Source organism: Chenopodium quinoa, unplaced genomic scaffold (assembly GCF_001683475.1).
Source record: "Chenopodium quinoa cultivar QQ74 unplaced genomic scaffold, ASM168347v1, whole genome shotgun sequence".
Lineage (NCBI taxonomy): Eukaryota > Viridiplantae > Streptophyta > Magnoliopsida > Caryophyllales > Amaranthaceae > Chenopodium > Chenopodium quinoa.
In genome coordinates this window covers 1,889,865-1,912,556 of record NW_018743555.1, presented here as the reverse complement: position 1 = coordinate 1,912,556, position 22,692 = coordinate 1,889,865, and the positions used below count along the sequence as shown (strand labels likewise).

The window sequence follows — 22,692 nt, the reverse complement described above, 5'->3', positions numbered from 1 at the left end:
CTAATTGGATATTTTTATCTTTTATATTTAAATAATAAAGGAAAAAAATCCCTTTTCCCAAACAGCCATCCCCTATCGAAGCCCCTCTCCCTCGCTAGATCCACTGCTCGACTAGTCGGACCCAGCCATCCGCCAGAACAGCTAGTCGGCCAGCTTCCGCCCCCTTTAATTCCCTCCCACCCAATTCACCACCACCACATAATAACATCCTAACAAAAAAACAAAAATCCCCTTTCCCGAAAGTCATGGTAGCTCTCTCCGTCTTCTTGTTCCTCCTCCACCTCTCTTTCTTCTACATGCTACAATATCCCCATTCTCAATATTATTTTTGTTTAAAATAAATAGAATTGTGAAAATGAGATGTTTTGTTTTGATTTATTCAATTCCCCTTTCCCTTGCTACCCTATTTAATTTCAAGCTTGGATTTTGATGGGGTTTCGATCCAGTGGGATTTCGGTCCGACATTTCGAGGTCGAGGGTAGGTTTTTAGTGCGAGAGTGGGGTTTTCAAGGGTGACTAGTGTTTGGGTTTGGTGAGTCCTACTCACCGCAGAAAAAACCCGAGCCAAGGATCACGCTCGCAATAAATAGCATCACTAATGCATAAAATAAACATAAAAGGGCAAAATAGGAAATATACCTTTGTCGCGTGCTTCGCCCGACAAATTGGGCTCTTACTTGAAAGCTTAGCCCCGAAAACACGATAGCCTCCGACGGAGATCCACCCGCAAAAACAACTACCGACTTTTAGGTCTGTTACCTCGAGGTTAGCGAGGTCCGACCAAAACCCGATTATTATATGAGTTTAGGAGTTTTTTGAAAATGCAATGCTCTATTGAACTCCTACTCAAGCACTCTTCCCAAAAACCCAAGGTGGGTATTTATAGGGAAGAGTGAGAGTAGGAATTTCTATCCCATCAATGTGGGATCATGAAATTCCACAATTTATTTTAAAGTTAAAATAAAATAAATGAGCAAACTAATAATAAATCTACAAGTGTCATTAATACATGTAAAGGGAAGTGAGGACCACTTGGAGAGTAGGGGACCATACTTTCTCCCCACTCATACTCTCCTTGTGCCACATGTCCATCACCCCACATGCCTTTCATATGCTCGGCCCTAGCTAACCACGCCTAAGCCTAGCCACGGCCCAGCCCCGCACTTGGAGTTGCGGGCTGCTGCTGCGGCTAGAAAGCCATGCACTCCAGTGGGGGTTGCTGCTAGCATGCCGAGTACACCATGTGTGGGATGCTAGCAGCTGCTGCCCCTTGGGTGCTGCGGTTGCGGCTGCTGCTAGCCATGGTGCGCTACTACGCACCACCCAGCTAGCCTTGGCTCGGCATAGTGCGCATGCTAGCACATTATGCCCCTAGCACTCAGATGCTTAGGGCATTCCGATGCTAGGGTTATTTTGGGAATATTGTCGATTTATTATTATTTGCGCGTCTCGTCATTTACTATTTTTGACTCGACTTCCGACAGTCGGTTTCAACGCTCTAAACTTGAATTTCCGACGTCTAAATCCTTAATACTCGGGCAACTCATTAATTTCATCCGAATTAATTCGTCGAGTCGGTTTGTTAATTGCTTGGGTGTGACCCGAAGGGTTCAGTCAAGAATAAGCTGTAATATTAATTATACATTAATATTACTGATCGGAAGGCATTCCAATCACTTGACCTTACTAAATATATTAGAATTCTAATAATTTTGAACCCACTATAAGAATAATACACTTGTTCGAAGGACACCATACCTTTCAACTATTTGGAAAATCGAGGTGAGAAGGTAAGGATTTAGAGGTTGCTGGGTGGATTATGCGGTGAGGTTGGGATTTCGGTGTTTCTGGGTAGTGTTTGGTTGTGAGAGTGGGTGTGGGGTTGCTGTAACCATAAAGCATAATTAACATAAACACAAGACTAACTAAGAGAATATTACCTTTGTAGCGGCTTCGCTCAGTTAATTGAGCTCTTACTTCGAAAGCTCTTAGCCCCGCTCACACGAGGACCTCCATTGAAGTCCACCTGGCAACACGAGCACCGAAATTGGTCTATTGCTTTGGAGTTAGCAAAGCTCGACCTAAACCCGAGTAATTAATTGTGTTCAAAGGTTTTCACAATGGTGATGCCTTTTTCAACACTTACTCAAGTGAACAATCCCAAGGCACGCGTGAATTCCACTCATCTTTCAATGTGAGACTGTTTCACAAAAAGATCCCACATGGAAATATTGTTGAATTCAATCCTTAGTTAAATAAACCAAGGAATAACTAAGTAACAGGTGTCACATGGTTAGGTGAGTACCACTTCCTCACTTGCTCCCCAAGGCAACTCACATGCATTGTGAGCTAACCATCTGTTACCCAACCTTGAGCCCCAAATTGGGTTTGGTTGGGCCACTACTTTTTGGCCCGTGTTCATGACCCTTCACCCGGGTCTACTGCCCATGCCACGTGGCGTTGCCACCGTGGCACGCTGCCAATGTGGCGGCTTTTGATTAAGGAATAAACGCGTCGTCAATTGTCTATCCCCAGATCAAATACAATTTATACAACCTAAACAAACCTAATACGAGTATAAGGCAAGTCAAGGGTCGAACCCAAAGGAGTGAGTCGGTATTAACTATAGCCTAAGTCAAGCTACTTCGAAGATTGTAGTGAGAAAATGGTTGATACTATGGTAACATAGCTAGATTGATCAAGTAATTAAAGAGGCTAAACACTAGGGATATAGGTTCCACATGCAAGTTCAATAATCATGCTAATTGATAGTTCATTCAATTGATTTAAGCATTGCAAAGGACAAACAATAGTAGCAATCAAAATAATTCAAAGGCTATCTCCTATAGGCCAAGCTAGGGGTCACTATGAATGGCTAATCAAGGAAAATAACAATCATACTCAATCAATTAAAGCAATTCTCAAATTGATGGTTCATGTCATTAAGAATTGCAATGCAATCTAGATTAATCTTATAGGTTGATCACTCCTAATCTAATTAATCACATGCAAAACTATGTCAACCAATTTAATTGTAACAATTCAATCAATCAATGATCATCAAATAGCACAAATCATCAATCAAGCATGCTTCCCCTTCTCCCTATCAACTAATCTACTCACTAATCATGGTTTAACTCAAGAATAAATCACTAGAAATTGCATTAATCATCATTCTAAATCAAAATCAAGAGAAAAAAAATATTAACTACAAAATCAAATTCAAATCCAAGAAAATCAAACAATCAAACACGAATCTAAGACAAACAAGTAAAGAGATGAACTAAAAGAAGAGATTCTCACTAATGTTAATGATTGAAGATGAAGAAATCCAAACTTGATTGAACCAATGTTGAAATACAAATCCAAATCCAAGAATTTCTCTCTAACTTCTCTCTCTAAAACTAAGCTAATGAAAATTATCTAAAAGTTGGTTTTCAAAAAGGAATTATAAGTGTATTTATAAGCAAAGAAGGAAAACAGGTTCCCCGCGCCCTCTCTTAGGAATCCCGCGCCCGCGGGGAATTGGGTACGAAACCCATAACAAACTCCGCGGGCTGCCTGGGCAACACCCGCGCCCGCGGCAAGGGCGCGGAAAATCCCCTGCTCCCAAAGAGTAATCAGAGGCCCGTAGTCTCTCTAATTAATCTGGAGCGCTCTCTCCAATCTACCCGCGCCCGCGGGGAGCCCTTTGGGGCAACCGCTGGGAGTTCCTGGTCATTTTGCTATTTCAGTGCAACACAACCCGCGCCCGCGACCTTCAAGACCCGCGCCCATGGCAACCTGGCAAAAGCTGACGCCCTTTCCAAGGCCTCTCCAAGCCCTCTCTGTGCAGATTGCTTCCTCCTTAGTTAATATAGATCATCTTGATCCCTTTGCAAAGACAACTCCTAGGTACCTACAAGAGCAAACAAAGAAAAGGAATAAAAGGGAAAAAGGGCCAAATAAAAGGAAAACACGAAAAACACAAAGAAAGAAGGAAAAAGAGGAACTAAAGGAAAAAGGACCAAAAATAAGAGAAGAAAGCATGAAAAAGGGATGAAATCATACTAAAAGACTACCCTATGAGTGCCATAAATGACACTCATCAAATTCCCCCAAGCTAGACTTTTGCTCTTCCTGAGCAATATAAAGGCTAAAAAGGAAAAAGAAGGGCTTATTCAAAGTAAAAAGAAGAAGAGGGAGGTGAGAATATACACTAACTCACTTTCGTAGGAATCACGGTCAATTTTAGCAACTAAAGACAAGTCATTTAAACCCCTAGATCGCCCTAGAGGACGAGTGATGCTCTCGTAAAGATTTCCTAGAGCTAACCTATAACTCTTATTAAGCAAAACAAAAGAAGCAAAAACGAGGCAAATTACAAGAATAAAGAGCAAAGTTTGAAAAACTAAATCAAAAATCTTTGTGAAATGGACTTTACAAAGTAACTATAATTCAAATGAATAACAACCTTTCTAAAGTTAATTATGTTATGCACGTTATAAGATACCTAAGGTTGATTGAAACATAAATATACTAAGCATAGGAACTAGATATCACACTCCACTTTCATCCCAAACGATCTTACCGCGTCCCCCCTACTAATCTCATATCTCCCCTTAGTGAGCATCTCATAGGTTCCGCGAAGGAACCGGAAAAAGATCAAATTTTGGGCTACTCGACATCTTAACTACGCATCCCCTTTCCTAAGGCTATAACCCATGATTCCCTCCACCGATGAATGACTCAACCCCTAGGTCAAAAGGTCTTCCCAAAGGTTGTAACGTAAAGCAAAAAGGGTTAAGGTAGGCTAAATCTAAAATTTGGTGGTTAACCTAAATTGTGAAGCAAAGATTGCGCATTTCTTTACACCATAACCAAGCAATCACCAAACAAAAATACCAACACCCCCAAACTTATTCAAAGCAACAATCTACAAACATATAAACAAAAAGCGCAAGCACTTTCCCCCCAAGCTAAAAGAAGCATTGTCCTCAAGGCATAAAAGGGATAAAGACACTAACTTGAATACTTTTGTTTTTTTTTTTTTGGTTTTTTTTGTTTTTTTTTTTTTGAATTTTTCTGCACTTGTCCAAAGCATTAGTCCTCGCCTCTTTTGATTTTGGACGGCTTTTATTTTCAAACTTGCATTTATTTTGTCCTTGCCTTTTTGAATTGGGACGGCTTTTTACTAGTCATTTGCCATTATTCACAATGTATATACAACACAAACTTGCTCACAAACTTGAACGAAGATCCAAACTTATAGACCACAATCTCCAACAATAATGACCATTGCTTCACAACCAAAAATGAAAATGAAACAAAAGGCTCAAGAGCTAAAGATGTGGCTTGAAAAGAAGGGAAAAAGGCTCAAAGGGCTAGCAAGTAGGCAAATGTATCCAAAAACCAAAAGTAAAAAGAAGGACACTATCCTAGAAAAAGGAAAAATACCTCCCCGAAAAGATGCCTTTGTCCTCCCTAGGTGGTTCGGTCTCGGTCTTAGGAATCATACGTTAAGATTCTAGATTAGGTTTGCAAAAGTCAAGGATCCATGCCGCTCATGCAAGAATATGTTGAAAGTTTGAAAAAATATGAATCTCACATGGTTATAGCAAAAACTCACTAAGGTTGTCAAATCGAAAATAGGGAGCAACTACTAAACATGTCACAAACAAGTAGAATCCGTCTTCATGATCCCCCTAGTTCTAGACAACTACCTTAGCATGCTTTATCCTAGAATCAACCAAACTTATTCTCAAACCGTGCATACCATTACCACCTAGGAAGATTATTATTCAAAAGCAAGAGTCCATTGTTTACAAGTCCAATTCAAAAATAGAAAAGAGTGAAAAATAAAGCCTCAAAAAACTATGTACAAAACCAAGAACAAAAAGAAAAGAAAAGAAAAGAGAATAAAAGTTGGAAAGCAAAGATAAAGGGAAAGTAGGAGGACAAAGAAAAGGACAAAGATGCAATCATAACACGTATTTCCCAATCGACATACAAGTGGTCAAATGGCCACATCGCCAAAGACCCCAAACACACTAGGTGTTATAATCATACATCCTCGAACCGTTCAAAACCCCTAAAACTAATCCTAATCTAAGCAACCAAGAAAATTAAAGGAATAAAAGTAAAAATATAAAACAAGAAGGGTCTCACCAAGCGTCCAAGCTATGCTACAATAACCAAAGGGCAAGAACGACCTCCTTCAAGAAGCTTCGAAGACCAAAGCATAAGCTACGAGCAAGGTGAGAAAAAGAAAAGGGCTATATACAAAATGAAATTGTTAGTAACTTCCAAACAAAAGCAAACAAAATAAAGCTTACTTGAAAACTATGTACAAAAACCTAAAGAAACCATCATCATCATCATAATCAAAAGAAACCTCAAAACATCATCATCAAAATCAAGACAACAAGACAAACATCATACCAACTAGACTACCAAGAGCGAAGTAAGAAAAATCCACCAAAGCCTTTTCAAACACATCCCCATGAGTCCAAGGTACCTCCTCCAAAACCTACCCTAAAACATTCTTTTTGAGCCCCCCCCCCCCCCACAAAATAAGGGCATCGACCGCGATGTTCAAAAACATGCAAAGCTAAAGGGGAGGAAACAAAAAGGAAATCAAACAACAAAGGGGGGAACTGTTGGCCACTAGGGCCGGCACCATCATCATCCACATCCCAACCTTCGGTAAAACCGGGAAGGAACCCATAACGACCCTTGAAAAGGTCAAGTTGGGATGTGGACAATTGGTCAAATGGCTCGAGCTGCATATAGAGCTCGGGGTGAGTGGGGTGAAGATAGTAGTAGTCAGGGTCACCCCTATAATCACCCCCCCGAAACCCGGTAGTCATAACGACTGGACTCATCTAGGAAGTTGCGCCTTGGCTCATCGGGGTGTGAAACCCCGGGCTAATAGGGGTACGTGGGGAGGTTGTCACCACCCCAGATGGCACAGGCCCTTGTTGGGGCGGAACATATGGGTAGTTCACCGGAGGTGTGACCTCCCCCCCAGCGCACACTAGCGTCATATAAGGCGCTAGTTTGAAAAGACAAAGTTTGATGGTTGGAATACATACCTTGCGTGTTCAATTGCATGTGCTCCATATGCTCTCGCATAGCCTCCATCTCACGGAGATAGGCATCTCCTTGGTAGTCATGTTGTTGATGTTGTTGTCTTCTTCTTCTTCTTTGCTGCGGTTGTTGTTGTTGTTCTTGTTGAAATTGTTGTTGTTGTTGTTGTAGATGTTTTTCTGCTCCTTCTCCTCCTTATCTACCCTCATCATCATCATCATCACCGTCACCTTCATTCACATCATCATCATCCTCCTCCATATCATCCTCAACTCTCCTATTGTCCATAGGAATTCTCCAAACAATCCTAGCATCTCGAGTAATTGAGGTGGTGGCTGGGTTTGGGAGTAAACAATGGTGCTCATTACGCACTAGCCAAGAATAAACACCGTCTCTCTTAGTTCTAGTAATGAAGCGCAAAGTGTTAAGTTGCTTCAAATCTAGATACATTTCTTCACTCCCTCCAACCGGAGTGCAAGACTTCAAGAAACGTTCTTGCTTTAAATGATACACCAATTTCAGCTCGTAATTATACCTCCACAATGTATCTCACCCGTTTTCTTCCCATTAATGATTTCCTTGCAACAATCCATAAAAATGTACCCAAAATTCAACCTCGGCCCCAAATCCGGCTTTATAGCCATCCAAAGAACTAAGATCTCCTCCCTCGAAAGCTTCCCAAGATCTTGCTTGTTAAACACGGCATAGCCAAGAATCCGATGAAGAATTCTAAGAGTCGGGTGAATGATCTCACTAGCAAGCGAATTCTTAGAGTCAAACACCTTCTTATGAGTAATGGTTCTCCACCATGCAACCTCATTGTAATCGCACTTGATAAGGGAAACCAAGGGCTCAAAGATATCGGCATTAGGATTGAAGCCAAGGGCTTTATTGAATTCGGCAAGGTTCATGGTATGCTTGACATTGAATAGTTGGAAAGAGATGATATAGTCGATATCCCCCGCCCTATTATACTCAAAAGTAGAGAAAAACGCAATGCAAGGTTCCAAATTGGTTCTCGGAGAAGACTTAACAAAATTATCCAAGCAAAGGTTACGGAGTAGGATTTCAAGATTGGCATCAACTCCTAACGTGACCATATCATCGGGAAGATAGTTGCAGGTAGGTCTAAACATCTTGGTTTTCATTTTGTTATAGATTTGAACTTGTTTAGACCGATTGTGAAATTTGAGAGGGGGTAAAGGAGGAGGTGGGGAATCAGCTTGAGGAGTTTGGTTGTGAGGAGGTTCGGTGTTTGAAGGTTGGCCTTGAGAGGATTGGCCTTGGGAGGATTGGTTGGGGGATTGGTTAGAACATTTCTTGCTACTCTTAACCTTTCTTAACAAATCCATAGTCACAAGTTCAATCAACACAAGAAACTACACAATCACCCCAAATCAATACCAACACTACCACCAATTTCTTCAAACCACATTACAATTCCTCCCCAAACCACCACAAACTACAAAGTACCTGTTACAAGCAACACAACAACAAAAATCCAAACAACAACCAACAACATTAACAATCCATCACAAAAATAAGCACAAATCACTCAAAACAATTCCAAAATCACCATACAAACAACCATAAACATGATAGTCATGCTTAATTAATCAAGGTAAATCAAAACCAATGTATAATAATCAATAGAAATTGACAAAAATAAAACAAAGATTAGAAGTATAACAAGATTGAAGACTCAAACAGAGCTCAAAATTGCTTTAAGGACTCAAATTTCCCGAAAAACCACGAGAATAGAGACTTAATGTTGATGAAAATGGAGTAAGATGGAAAATGTGATGGAAATTTGAGTGAAAACAAGGAAGAATTGTGTGAATTTGTGTGAGAATGATGATTTGGGGTTAGGGTTTGAGAGGAGGAGGAGATAAAGGGGAAAAATAAGAGGAGAGTGAAAAATAAGAGAGAAGAGAGAGAAAGGAGCAAATCGGTCTTTCGTTGTAACCCAGCAAGTCGCGCCCTCTCCCAACTTCGCCGCGCCCGCGGAGAGACCGTGGTGCAACCGCGGGCCTAAACTGGAAAAAATTTCGATTTTTACCTTTTAACTGGGGCCGCGCCCTCTCCAAAGTTGTCGCGCCCGCGAGGAGACCGCGGGGCAACCGCGGGTCGTTCCTAATCATATTTGACAAAAATAAGTCGCACCCTCTCTAATTCTACCCACGACCTCTCTATGCCACCCACGCCCGCGAGGAGAACGCGGGGCAACCGCGGGAAGTTCTTGATCGGTTTTTGTCTTTTTTAAAGCAAGGGTAACCGAGGCCTCTCCAAGCCCGCGGGGTGCCCTCTCCCCTGCACTCTAAATCCTTCTTTTGCCATCCTCATCAAACACCTTAAGTTTATAGTTTATGATTGAAGGTAACCTACAAAACAAACCAAAAACAAAAGGAAAGGTAAGAACAAAAATCAACAAAGAAAAATAAAAGAAAGGGAAGAAAAGAGAATAGAGGTGAGAATCCGGGTTGCCTCCCGTAAGCGCTTTTGTTTAACGTCATTAGCTCGACGTTTACCACCCATTCAAGGTGGCTTAAAAAGAATCATTTTGTGAATAAGACCAACAAACACTCCATCAAAATATCTCTTGAGCCGATCACCATTAACCTTAAAAGAAGATGAGGAATCCAAAGGAGAAATCTCCATGGCACCATTATCAAAAACATCTTTCACTAAGAAAGGGCCACTCCATCTTGATATGAGCTTTCCAGGAAACAACTTTATTCTTGAATTGTAGAGGAGGACTTTATCAAATTATCACCAACACAAAACTCTTTCTTCTCAATAAGCTTGTCATGTGCTTCCTTGAAATGAGCTTTGTAGGTGCTATCTCAATCGTAAGCATCAAGTCTAAGCTCCTCTAGCTCATGAAGATCCAACCAACTTTTCTCCCCCGCACTTTCCAATTCAAAATTTATCATCTTGATTGCCCACAAAGCACGGTGTTTAAGCTCTACCAGGAGATGGCATGATTTTCCATAGACAAGGCGATATGGAGCGGTGCCAATAGGTGTCTTGAAATCCGTTCTATAGGCCCAAAGAGCATCATCCAACTTGTCCAACCAATCCTTTATATTCCTTGCAACTGTCTTCTCAAGAATAAGCTTGATTTGACGATTGGAGACCTCGACTTGGCCACTCGTTTGAGGATGATATGGAAGGTCGAAGCGCTGATGAACCCCATGTTTTCTCAACATCTTTTGAAAGGCATTGTTAACAAAATGAGAACCATTATCGCTTATCGCCGCCTTAGTGATAACTTGTTATTTGATACGATTTTAGAGTGATTTCGAACCTTGTTTACTTCGTATATTGGCATTTTGGTTCACTTTTACTCTATTTTTGTTCAACTTTTGTGTATCCCTTGCTTTACAGGTTGTTAGTGATTTTGTTGGGTTTTTAGGTTCAAAGACGACCATTTGAGGCATTTGGATGATAAATTGAGGTTAGAAGCCGAAATAATGGAGCAAAACCGAAGAAAATTGAAGATAAAGGCCTTAGAGAGTCTGCACGGACGTGCAAAGTATGGCACGTCCTTGCAGAAGTGTTCCAGCACGACCAGAAACTACTGCCTACTACTTTCACGGCCTGCACATCTGTGCAGAGCTCAGCACGTCCGTGCAGGATATTCAGCACGTCCGTGCCTGATCCTGCACGTCCGTGTAGTTTTCTCAGCCCAAATCAGTTTCAAAACTGATTCCACTGAACAAGGCCTGCACGTCCGTGCCATATTTGGCACGTCCGTGCAGGATGCCCTGGCCAAAACAGTACCTTCTACCTCCCAAGTGCACGCCCATGCCAACCTCAGCACGTCCGTTCCGGTATAGCTGCACGTCCGTGCTGACATGTAGCCGTGCCCGACTCTTGTCTTCTCCGTCCTTTTTATTTGGGGGTCTTTATAAATAACCCCTTGAGCTCATTCGTACGACAACAAAGTTTTTAAAGCTTCCTCTTAGTTTGCAATTGTAGAAACACAAATATTCTCAAATCATTAGTTAGATTATAATTATTAGCTTGGAAATTTCATTCTCAATGATTGTAGAAGACAAGTTCCACCATTGATATTAAAGTTGAAGCTTCTAGTAACATTTTCTCACTCTTCTCTTCCATTTTAATTGCTTTGATTGTTAATTATCTTGCTTAATTCTTGTATGCTTAGATTGTTATTTAGCTTAATCTTTAGTTAATTCTTGTTCATGAGTTACTTGAAATCCTTAATTGCTTTAATCTCCATGGATTGTGAGTAGTCTAATTTTCTAGGGTTTGGGTAAAACCCTCAATGTAGTCACTAATCACTTATTTCATGTGTTAATTTGGTTATTGTTGGGTGTTAATTAGTTGAGCTTAAGTGGTTTAATTTCTTAGTTCTTGTATATGGCCATTGCTAGAACTATTATTTAAGCTTTCTCAACGAAGGATCGAGAGATGAACTTGAGTTAGCTCCCTTATGCTTAATTGACTTGAAATGCCATGAGAATAGGAATTTCCAGTAAGGGAATGTTTATGTCATCGTGATTATGCTTTAATACTTGTTTTATGCTTTGTAACCACGAGAGTAGGTTGTATTCATAATTAGAGTAATCCCTCTAGCTTGAGAGAGTAGTTGGGTGCTTTAGATGACTTCCCCTATATTATCCCCTCAATTTACCATTGTTTGCTACTTGCTAATTGTGATTTGTGACGAAATTGAGTGGTATATCCCAAGCCCTAGAACTCTCTAAATATTGTTAATCTCCCCCTAGCTTAGTTGACTTGAACTAGCACTTGTTACATAAAACCAAACCAATTTCGACTTCATTTAGCTTATTTATGCGGTAGTATTTCGGTGGTTGATTCAACGCCTCTCTTGGGTTCGACCCTTTCTTACCCTTGCTATTAGCTTGTGAGATAAAGATAGAACTTTATCTTTGGTAGGCTCGACGATGGCCTATCAAATTTTGGCGCCGTTGCCGGGGAGGCAAAGTCACATTGAATGTATTATTGTTGAATGAGTTTAAATGTGTATATTTGTATCATAATTTTTCTTATTTATTTTTGTATATTTGTGTTTTCAACTTCTGATAGTCATTGCTAACGTTTTTCTTAGCTTTGTTTGACCTTGCATGACACAGAAGAGCAAGCAATCAGCGCTTATTCCCGTTGATCCATAGTTAAATAGGACTTTGAGAAACGTGAGGAGGCTTTTGCAAGGCACACCCGAGTTCTCTATTGTATATTCGGATTCCGATCCGGAGGAAATCTTTGCAACCAACGAAGAAGATAACATGGGTGATATCAATCCTCCTCCACCATTGTTACGAGATTATGACCACCCCAATGCCTTCACACTTCGGAGTGGCATACGTCTCCCTACTACGAATGCAAATAATTTTGAGCTTTCACCTCAACTCATCCGGATGATACAAAGTGATCAATTTGGTGGGAGTTCTCATGAGTGTCCTTTTGCTCATTTGGACAACTTCTCGAATTGTGCATAACCATTAAGCAAAACAACATTACAGAAGAGTTCATCCGTATGCACATGTTTCAATTCTCCGCCCGTGACAAAACAAAGCATTGGTTGAGAACGGTAGAAGAGGGATCATTGACTACATGGGATGAAGTCACTAGAGCTTTCCTTGGAAAGTATTGTCCACTCGAAAAGACCGCCGAACTAAGAAGGAAAATCACCAATTTCAACCAAGAGATTGATGAAACCTTAAGTGAAGCTTGGGAGCGTTTCAAGGACTACACTAGAAAATGCCCACACCATGGTTTCACATCATGGATCATTGTTCAAAGCTTTTATGATGGTCTTACTCCTACTTCAAGGGCCAACCTTGATAACGGGGTCGGTGGTAGCCTTAAAAAGCTATCGGTGGATGATTCATACAAGATGATTGAAGAAGTGGCAAAGCACTATGCATACGGAGGTGATAGACGGCAACCTCAAGCAAAGAAGGGCGGAATCCACGACCTTAGTGCTATAGACCTTATTGCATCAAAGTTTGACATGCTAGCTCACAAGCTAGATCAAGCCACGCTTACATCTCCAAGCTCTTCTTCACAACAAGTCATGTCTTGTGAAACTTGTGGAGGAAATGATCACTTGTCCTCCTATTGCAACTCAACTAACCAAGAGAAATCTACGACTATTGGGCAAAGAAACGATCAATACTCTCAACCCTACAATCAAGGTTAGAAACCCCAACAAAACACGGTTTGGAAACAACAAAATCAAGGCCCCCCTCAAAACCAATACAACCAATCTCATCCACAAAACCAACAAGCTCCTTACCGTCACCCTAACCAAAGGGACCAAAACCAACAAAGGAAACAATATAACCAACCCGCTCCTCCACCTCCTCAAAAATCTAGCCTTGAAGCCGCACTTGAGACCTTCATTACACAACAAGGAAGAAGAAATGCGGATATGCAAGTGAACATCCAACAACTTCAAGCACACAACAAGATAATTGAGAATCAATTGGCTCAAATTGCGCAACAAGTTGGAAGTTCATCCTTCAATCCTAGTGGTCATTTCCCAAGCTCAACGGTTGCAAACCCAAAGGAGCAAGCTAAGGCCATTACTTTGAGATCGGGGAGAGGTTATGAGGGGCCGGTTATGAGTGAAGAGGAGCCACAAAAGAGAGATGAGGGAGTTGTGGTGAGAAATGAGGGTGAGTTTGAAAATGAGATAGTTGATGTTGAGAGAAAGGAGCCACAAAGTAAGAATGAAGAAGATGAGGAAAAGGTAGAAAAGCCCCCTATGGAAGTATACAAGCCTCCCATTCCATTCCCTCATAGGATTATTGAAAAGAAATTGAATGAAAAGTTTTCAAACTTTCTTGAAGTCATGAGAGGACTTCAAGTGAATATCCCCTTTCTTCAAGCTATGTCACAAATGCCTACATATGCAAAATTTTTGAAGGATCTTTTATCCAACAAGAGTAGGCTTGAAGAGAGTGCAACCATCTCCCTTCCTAAGGAGGTGAGTGCAATCATTCAAAACAAGCTTCCTTAAAAGCTTGGTAACCCCGGTAGCTATGCAATACCGGTGAAGATTAGAGACTTGGAGGCTGTGGATGCTTTATGTGATCTTGGGGCAAGTGTGAGTTTGATGCCCTATTCTATTGCTAAGAGTTTGAAAGTGGGAGAGTTGAAGCCAACAAGAATGTCCTTACAATTGGCCGACCGCACGGTTAGGCTACCTTTGGGAATTCTTGAAGATGTGCCGGTTCAAGTTGGAAGAGTATTTGTGCCATGTGATTTTGTGGTAATGGAAATGGAAGAAGATACTACGGTGCCCCTAATCTTAGGAAGACCGTTTTTGAACACCGCGGGTGTTGTGATTGATATGAAGCAAGGAAGATTGACCTTAAATGTGAAAGAAGAGAAATATCATTTTCATTCCCACAAACATTGAAAAAGCCATTGTATGATGAAGTTCATAGATTTGATACATTGGAAAGGGACTTAGAGAAGTTCCAAGAGAATTTGTTTGAAGGAGATCCTTTACAAGCTATCTTAACGGGAGGCTTAGTTGAGGAAGGTGAAGAAATAAGGGGGTATGATCTTTTGCTCAACCAACCTTTAGTCCACAACAAAAATAAAGTGGAAGTGTTTCATGTGGAGGTAAAAGAGGAGAGGACTATGCCTCCTCACAAGGTTGAACTTAAACCCCTTCCTCCTTTACTTAAATATGCTTTTCTTGATGATAGTGAGAGTTATCCCGTTATTTTCAATGCTAAACTTGATGATACCTCTCTTGGGAAACTCCTTGTTGTTTTAAGGGAGTATAGAGGTGTCATTGGGTACAAAATTGATGACATTAAGGGGATAATTCCTACTATATGCATGCATAAGATTTTACTTGATTATGATCATGCTTCCTCGATTGAGAACCAAAAAAGGCTCAATCCAAACATCAAGGAAGTTGTGAAAAAAGAAGTTTTAAAACTTCTTGAAGCGGGCATAATCTACCCTATCTCCGATAGTAAGTGGGTTAGCCCGGTTCAAGTTGTGCTTAAAAAAGGAGGCATGACCATCATCAAGAATGATAAGGGTGAGACCATTTCTACGAGGTCGGTCACCGGGTGGAGGATGTGTATTGATTATCGAAAATTTAATAAGTCCACCCGGAAAGACCACTTCCCACGCCCCTTCATCGATCAAATATTGGAAAGACTGGCATCAGATAGTCACTATTGTTTCTTGGATGGATACTCGGGATTCTTCCAAATCCCAATCCAACCCGAGGATCAAGAGAAGACTACATTCACATGCCCTTTTGGCTCCTTTGCTTATCGAAGGATGCCATTTGGACTTTGTAATGCACCTTCCACATTTCAAAGGTGTATGATGTCTATTTTTTCCGACATGCTTGAATCATCAATTGAAGTATTCATGGATGACTTTTCTATTTTTGGTTCATCTTTTGACATTTGCCTTTCGAATTTGATTAAAGTATTGAAAAGATGTCAAGAGGTGAACTTGGTGTTGAATGGGAAAAATGTCATTTCATGGTAGAAGAAGGAATTGTTCTTGGTCATGTAATTTCTAGTAGGGGCATTGAAGTAGATCGTGACAAAATTGAGGTCATTGAGCGCCTCCCACCCCCTACAAATGTGAAGGGGATAAGGAGCTTTCTTGAACACACGGGTTTTTACCGCTGGTTCATAAAGGATTTTTCAAAAATCGCAAAGCCGCTCACTCAATTGTTGGTAAAGGATGCCCCTTTTGTGTTTACTAATGATTGTTAGCTAGAATTTGATAGGTTGAAGGAGGCATTGATTTCGGCTCCTATCATTCAACCCCCTAATTGGGAGCTTCCTTTTGAGCTTATGTGTTATGCTTCGGATTTTGCCATTGGGTCCATTCTTAGACAAAGGAAGGATAAGAAGCTCCATGCTATCTACTACACTAGCAAAACTTTGGATGATGCACAAAGGAATTACACAACCAAGGAAAAGGAGTTTCTAGCCATTGTTCATGCAATTGAGAAGTTTAGGTCATACTTGTTGGGATCTAAAGTCATAGTCTTCACTGACCATGCGGCCTTGAAGTATCTCTTGTCCAAGAAGGAACCAAAGCCAAGATTGATACGGTGGGTCTTGCTCTTACAAGACTATGACATTGAGATTAGGGACAAGAAGGGTGCCGAAAATGTGGTGGCCGATCATCTTTCACGGTTTCCTATCCTTGTAGGTGATCTTGATAACTTGCCAATCGACGATTCATTCCCGGATGATCAACTATTTGCTATTCTCCAAGCACCAGCACCATGGTTTGCTGACATTGCAAACTACTTGTCTTGTTCTATTCTTCCTCCCGACCTCTCCTATCAACAAAAAAGGAAGTTTCTTCATGATGTTCGCCTATACTTTTGGGACGACCCCTTGCTCTTCAAACAAGGTGTTGATGGCCTTTTTAGAAGGTGTGTCCGAGATAATGAAATTGAAGATGTTATCACAATGTGTCACTCCTCACCTTGTGGAGGACATATGAGTTCCAACAAGACCTTGGCGAAAATATTGCAATGCGGTTTCTTTTGGCCAAAAATGTTCAAAGATGTGTGGGGTGTGGTGAAAGCTTGTGACCGGTGTCAAAGAACCAGTAATATTTCAAAAAGAAATGAAATGCCTTTGAAGAACATCCTTGAACTTGAAATTTTTGATGTATGGGGCATCGATTTTATGGGGCCTTTCCCGAGCTCTTTTGGGAACAAGTTCATCTAGTGGCCGTCGATTACGTATCAAAGTGGGTGAAAGTGGTTGTATCTCCTACTAATGATGCTAAGGTTGTGGTCAAGCTCTTCAAAAGAGTAATTTTCCCAAGGTTTGGAGTGTCCCGAGCTGTGATTAGTGATGGAGGTTCACACTTTGCAAAGCGATCCTTTCAAGATCTAATTGAGAAATATGGTGTGAGGCACAAGGTGTCATTAGCTTACCACCCCCAAACAAGTGGTCAAGCTGAAATTTCAAACCGGGAGGTAAAAATGATCCTTGAGAAAACGGTGGATAGGTCTAGAAAAGATTGGTCTACAAATCTTGATGATACTCTATGGGCCTATCGCGCCGCGTTCAAAACTCCTATTGGCACCACACCATACAAGCTTGTTTATGGGAAGTCATGCCACTTGCCGGTAAAACTTGAGCATCGGGCTCATTGGGTTATCAAAACATTGAATTTCGACCTTCAAAGCGCCGGTGAGAAGAGGTTGCTTGACCTCCATGCCTTGGAAGAATTAAGAATGGATGCATATGAGAATGAAAGGATTTACAAAGAAAAGACCAAGGCTTGGCATAACAAGCATATTAGAAAAAGGGAGTTTAAGGAAGGTGATAAGGTCCTACTTTTCAATTCCCGGTTGAAGTTGTTTCCAGGTAAGCTTAAGTCAAGATGGAGTGGACCTTTCACCGTTAAGAAGATGTTTCCATATGGCGGGATAGAAATCTCAAATGACAATGGTGAACCGTTCAAAGTGAATGGCCAAAGGCTTAAGGCATACTTTGACGGTTTTGTGCATGAGGAAGCCAAGGTTGTTCACCTTGATGAGTTTGATGTTCCCTACTCTCATTGATCTCGCAATGTCGTCAAGCTAGTGACGTTAAAAGAGCACTTCCAGGAGGCAACCCGAGTTTCTCAACTTGCTCTCTCTCACAAACTATTATTTAATTTCCATCACTCTTACTATTACTAACTTTTCTCTCAATGTCTTTTGTAGGTGTTGATGAAAAGAAAAGTAAGAAAAGGTTTTTGTGGAAGTGAAGTAGTAGATAATAATAATAATAATAATAATAATAATAATAATAATAATAATAATAATAATAATAATAATAATAATAATAATAATAATAATAATAATAATAATAATAATAATAATAATAATAATAATAATAATAATAATAATAATAATAATAATAATAATGGTAATGATAATAATTTTATTATTATTATGCCTTTCCTTACTTTTACTATTATTCAAAAAAAAAGGAAAGGATAGATCGTGCAGCAACATGTCTGCACGGAAGTGCAGAGCATCGCACGTCCGTGCAGAGGCAGTCAGAAGCAATCAAAAATTTTGAAATAAATTTCTCCAGATTGGCACGGACGTGCCAAATTAAGCACGTCCGTACAAGGTGGATAAGCACGTCCGTTCTAAGTCTTGCACGTCCGTGCTAAACAAGTCAATATGTTACCTAAATTTCTGTCTGTGGCTGCACGTCCGTGCCACATATTGAACGTCCGTGCCAAATAAGTCAGTATCCTACCCACGTTTCTGTCTGAGGCTGCACGTCCGTGCCGCCCCTGAAAATGGCTGGCAGCAGCACGGTTATAACATAAAAAAAAAATTCACTCCTTCATACTCTCTATCTCACGATTCTCACTCCTCCTCTCTCTAAAACTCTTACTTCTTCCTTCAAAACCCACTAAATTCTCCATTCTCACCCAAATCCAACAATTTTCTCCAGAATCTTCACTCCATTTCAACATTTTCACAATCTACTACTCCTTTCTCACATTCAAACCCAAAAATCACCCAAAATACTCAAACCCTAACCTTGAAAAATCAATTTGGGGGTTTTCTTTAGAGTTGAAGTTCAAGACAATTGGTTGAAGGAGTAAGTTCAAGCAAGCAAGAGGAAGGTTAGAAAGGTTCATTTGCGGGTTTACACCCACGATAACCTCGGTATAATCGTTCCTCCCTTTTACTAATTTCATGTTTAATTCCTTGAATTTTTGCATGAAATTGCTTGAGAAAGTTTGTTTGAATTGGTTGTGAGTGATTGATAGTTGATAATTGAAAAGCATTATTGAGTTGAATGAATTTTGATGTGTTTTGAGAATTGGATTTTTTTAAAAGTGAGGTTGAAAAATTGATTTTCATGAAGGAAGAACATTCTTGTTTAGGTGGATTGTTGTGTTGGTTTGTTTGATAATATTGCATGAAATCGATGTAGAATTGTTGTAGATGCATTATTGAAGTGGTCTTTGTTGCTTGGTGATTTGCTTGTTTTAGGTGGGAGACTTAGAACTTGACTTGACTGTGTTGTGTTCATTGGCCTTGTTTGAGCTTTGGTTGGTCGACTTGTGGACATAGTCTCTTTCTGTGGTTGCGAGGTGATTATTTTGTCTTGGTTTGTTTGATTGCATTGCATTGAGACCGACCATGTCTAGAATAAATCGACCTAGAAACACTGATGCTAGGTACCGCAACCCCTCTCCTCCTCCTCCCATTGATCCACCACAAATGGACACTATGGGAATCGTGTTCAATGACCCAACATTTTTGAAAAACTATATAAGAATAAGTAGGAGGAGAGTTCAACCTACAAAGTTCTATGATGAGGGTGTTGCCGAGGCTTTAGGGGTAGGGGACGATGTTAGGATACTTTTCGAGGGTTGTGGCTTAGGAAATTGGCTAGATTTAAGCGCCCCGACCTACAAAAGGTTGACACTTGAATTCCTCTCCACCCTTCAAGTGCAACGAGACAACAATAGATCCCCCCGCCGCCTTACCTTTTAACTCATGAACACCCAACACAACTTGAACATAAAGAGGGTGAACCAAGCTTTTGGGTGGCCAATTAACGGCACCATAGGACCAAAGGATAGGCCCCCCCGTAACTATTGTGCGGGTGAGTTTTGGAGGAAGATCACAGGCCTTTTCGACTACAACCCTAGGACTTATAAAGCTACGGCCATAATCCACCCCACCTTTAGGATGTCACAGCGCACCATAGCGAACACGGCGTTTTCTAGAGGTGATAGTTCGGGTGTAGTGTCCACTAGGGAGCTTCACTTCCTATGGCACTTGAGCAAGGGTAGTACGACCCTAGATGTAGGGGCCTGGTTAGTCGACCACCTAGAGGATGTTGCCACTGGGTCCGGCAACATAACCATAGGTGGCATGATCACTATTATTGCTTCTGCTCTTAACCTTGATTTTGCAGATGAGCAGGTTTGCCCAGGGACGACGCAGCTAGACATGCATCGCTTAGGACCATGAGATGGGGTGCAGATGTGGAAGGGTCGCATCCTTACTTGTGGCACGTGAGTGACCGCCCCTATGCCTACCTCCCCGATCCGGAGCGGACCTTCATCTACGACGAGAGCAACTGGGTCTTCGAGAGGGACCACCCTTGGATTCCCGGTGATGATGAAGAAGAGCATGAGCAAGAGCAAGAACAACCACAACAACAACAACAACAACAACAACAACATTTCCAACAACAATTCCAGCAACAACAACAATATGAGCACCAACAAGGGTACCAAGAAGGGTACCAAGGTCAAGGCATGGGTGAGGGCAACCCACCCCTTTCCTTCGAGCAAAAAACGCAAATGATGAATGTCGGGTTCAACCGCATGTCCACCGAGTTCGAGACTATAAGAAAGTCTCACGAAGACATGAGGTCCTCCTACGACAATATGAGGACAAGCTTTGAGGGTCTTCGATCGGAATTGGGTGAATTCCGGAACGTCTACCGACATTGGTACCCCAGGGGCTCAAGCTCCCAAGGAGGCCCCAGCCAATGAGTTAGTTCTCTTTCTCCCCCTTCTTGTGCTTTAATTATTGTTTTAACATTGGGGACAATGTTTATGATAGCTTGGTGGGAGTCTTTCTCTTTGGTTCATATGTTGGTTCTTGTATGTTCTTGTTGGTATAAACTTTGCATGTAGTTTGTTCCTTCCCCTAGCATCCAAACCCCTAAACATCCAAATTTTCTCCCTTTGAAATCCAACACCCTAAATCCAAATCTCTTAATATGTGAATAATTCTCTTCTCTTCTCTCTTTATTTATTTAGATGTATAGTTGTGCTTCAAGTTTTTTTTTTTTTTTTTTTTTTTTTTTTTATGATTACCTTAGTTTTCTTAACTTTTTATTTATTCTTGCTTTCTAGTAACCTTTAGTAAAAAAAAATAAAAAAAATAAAAAATAAAATAAAATAAAATAAAATGGCCCTTGGATGAGACTCAAATGACGATGCTTATATGATTTGCTTGCTTGATTCTTGAGTGATGAGTAAAAGTTCTTTTAGAAGGGTGTGTGCAAGAGTTGGGGTCATTTAGAGGCTTATTAATCTTGATTGCATTAGAGTATATGAAATGAAAACCGATGAATGCTCAATTGCACGTCTAGTATAGGATATTGTCAAATTTGCCCAAAGTAGGATATGTTTGAATCGAATTGCGGTCCCTTGTGCCCTTGATGTTCCTCCCCTCCTCCCCCAAAATGAAACTCTTTTAGGGAATTGGTTCTATTTGTATCTTGTGTAATAAGTGGCATAATAAGCCACATGTATCGAATAAAAGAAAGAGCCGCTCACAGTTAAAAGAGGCGAGGGCAATGAATGTTAAAAAAAAAAAAGAAAAGAAAAAAGAAAAAAAAATAGAAAAAGAAAAGGAGATAAAAAACTCCTCCAAATTTCTCAAAGTTTTCACTTTTTCTTCTCTAGAGGTCAATTTGTGGATGCCTCCCACACACTATCTATTAAGTTGTTTCTTGTGTAAATTTCCGAATTAGAGCGTAGTTGAAAGGGCTTGGGAGTGCATTTTGGGAGGTGGACTTGCATTTTGAGATTTTATAACCAAAAGAGGGCTTTTTGCAACTTTGGAATATCTAGACGTGCTCTAATGAACTAGTAAAAGGTATAAGGAAGTATCCTAGTGCAACCTTGCTTAATTCTTCTCTCTACCCCCAACTCATGTGCACATTTGTATGATCGGTAATTCTTGAAAGTCGCTCACTTGTCTTGCTTGTGATTTATATCCCGATGAGTTGACTTGGGCAATAAAAACACTGGTTTTGGTGTGTATTGATCACCTTGATGATGATGATGTGTTTTGACAATTTTGGCATGGTTTTTGTGAGTTGTGGGTTAAGCTCAAGGGAAACCCTCACGAGATAAAAACTCGTCCTCTTAGGAGACTTAGGGGTTTAAATTGCTTTTCACTTGTGCTAAAAGTGTTTATGGTTCTTGCCATGCGGATTTGTGTTTGTGTTTTCTCTTTAAGTATCTTTCCTTGGTTTGATCATTAGCAAGTAATCTTCCTTCTTGATTTGACAAGTTTGTTTTGCTCGAGGACTAGCAAAAGCTTAGCTTGGGGGGATTTGATAACTTGTTATTTGATACGATTTTAAAGTAATTTCGAACCTTGTTTACTTGGTATATTGGCATTTTGGTTCACTTTTACTCTATTTTTGTTCAAATTTTATGTATCCCTTGCTTCACGGGTTGTTAGTGTTTTGTTGGGTTTTTAGGTTCAAAGACGACCATTTGAGGCATTTGGATGATAAACCAAGGTTAGAAGCCGAAATAATGGAGCAAAACCGAAGAAAAGTGAAGATAAAGGCCTTAGAGAGTCTGCACGGACGTGCAAAGTATGGCACGTCCGTGCAGAAGTGTTCCAGCACGACCAAAAACTACTGCCTACTACTTTCAAGGCCTGCACGCCCGTGCAGAGCTCAGCACGTCTGTGCAGGATATTCAGCACGTCCGTGCCTGATCCTGCACGTTCGTGCAGTTTGCTCAGCCCAAATCAGTTTCAAAACTGATTCTACTGAACAAGGCCTGCACGTCCGTGCAGGATGCCCTGGCCAAAACAGTACCTTCTGCCTCCCAGGT

At 40.8% G+C, this 22,692-nt stretch overlaps 1 protein-coding gene across 1 annotated transcript; it reads right to left on the bottom strand.

The window, feature by feature from the left end:
- Nucleotides 1-9,911: 9,911 nt before the first annotated feature.
- Nucleotides 9,912-10,277, bottom strand: LOC110681613. The gene has a single exon (XM_021857766.1). It carries the CDS (start codon nucleotides 10,275-10,277, stop codon nucleotides 9,912-9,914), a length of 366 nt encoding a protein of 121 aa, XP_021713458.1.
- Nucleotides 10,278-22,692: the final 12,415 nt, after the last annotated feature.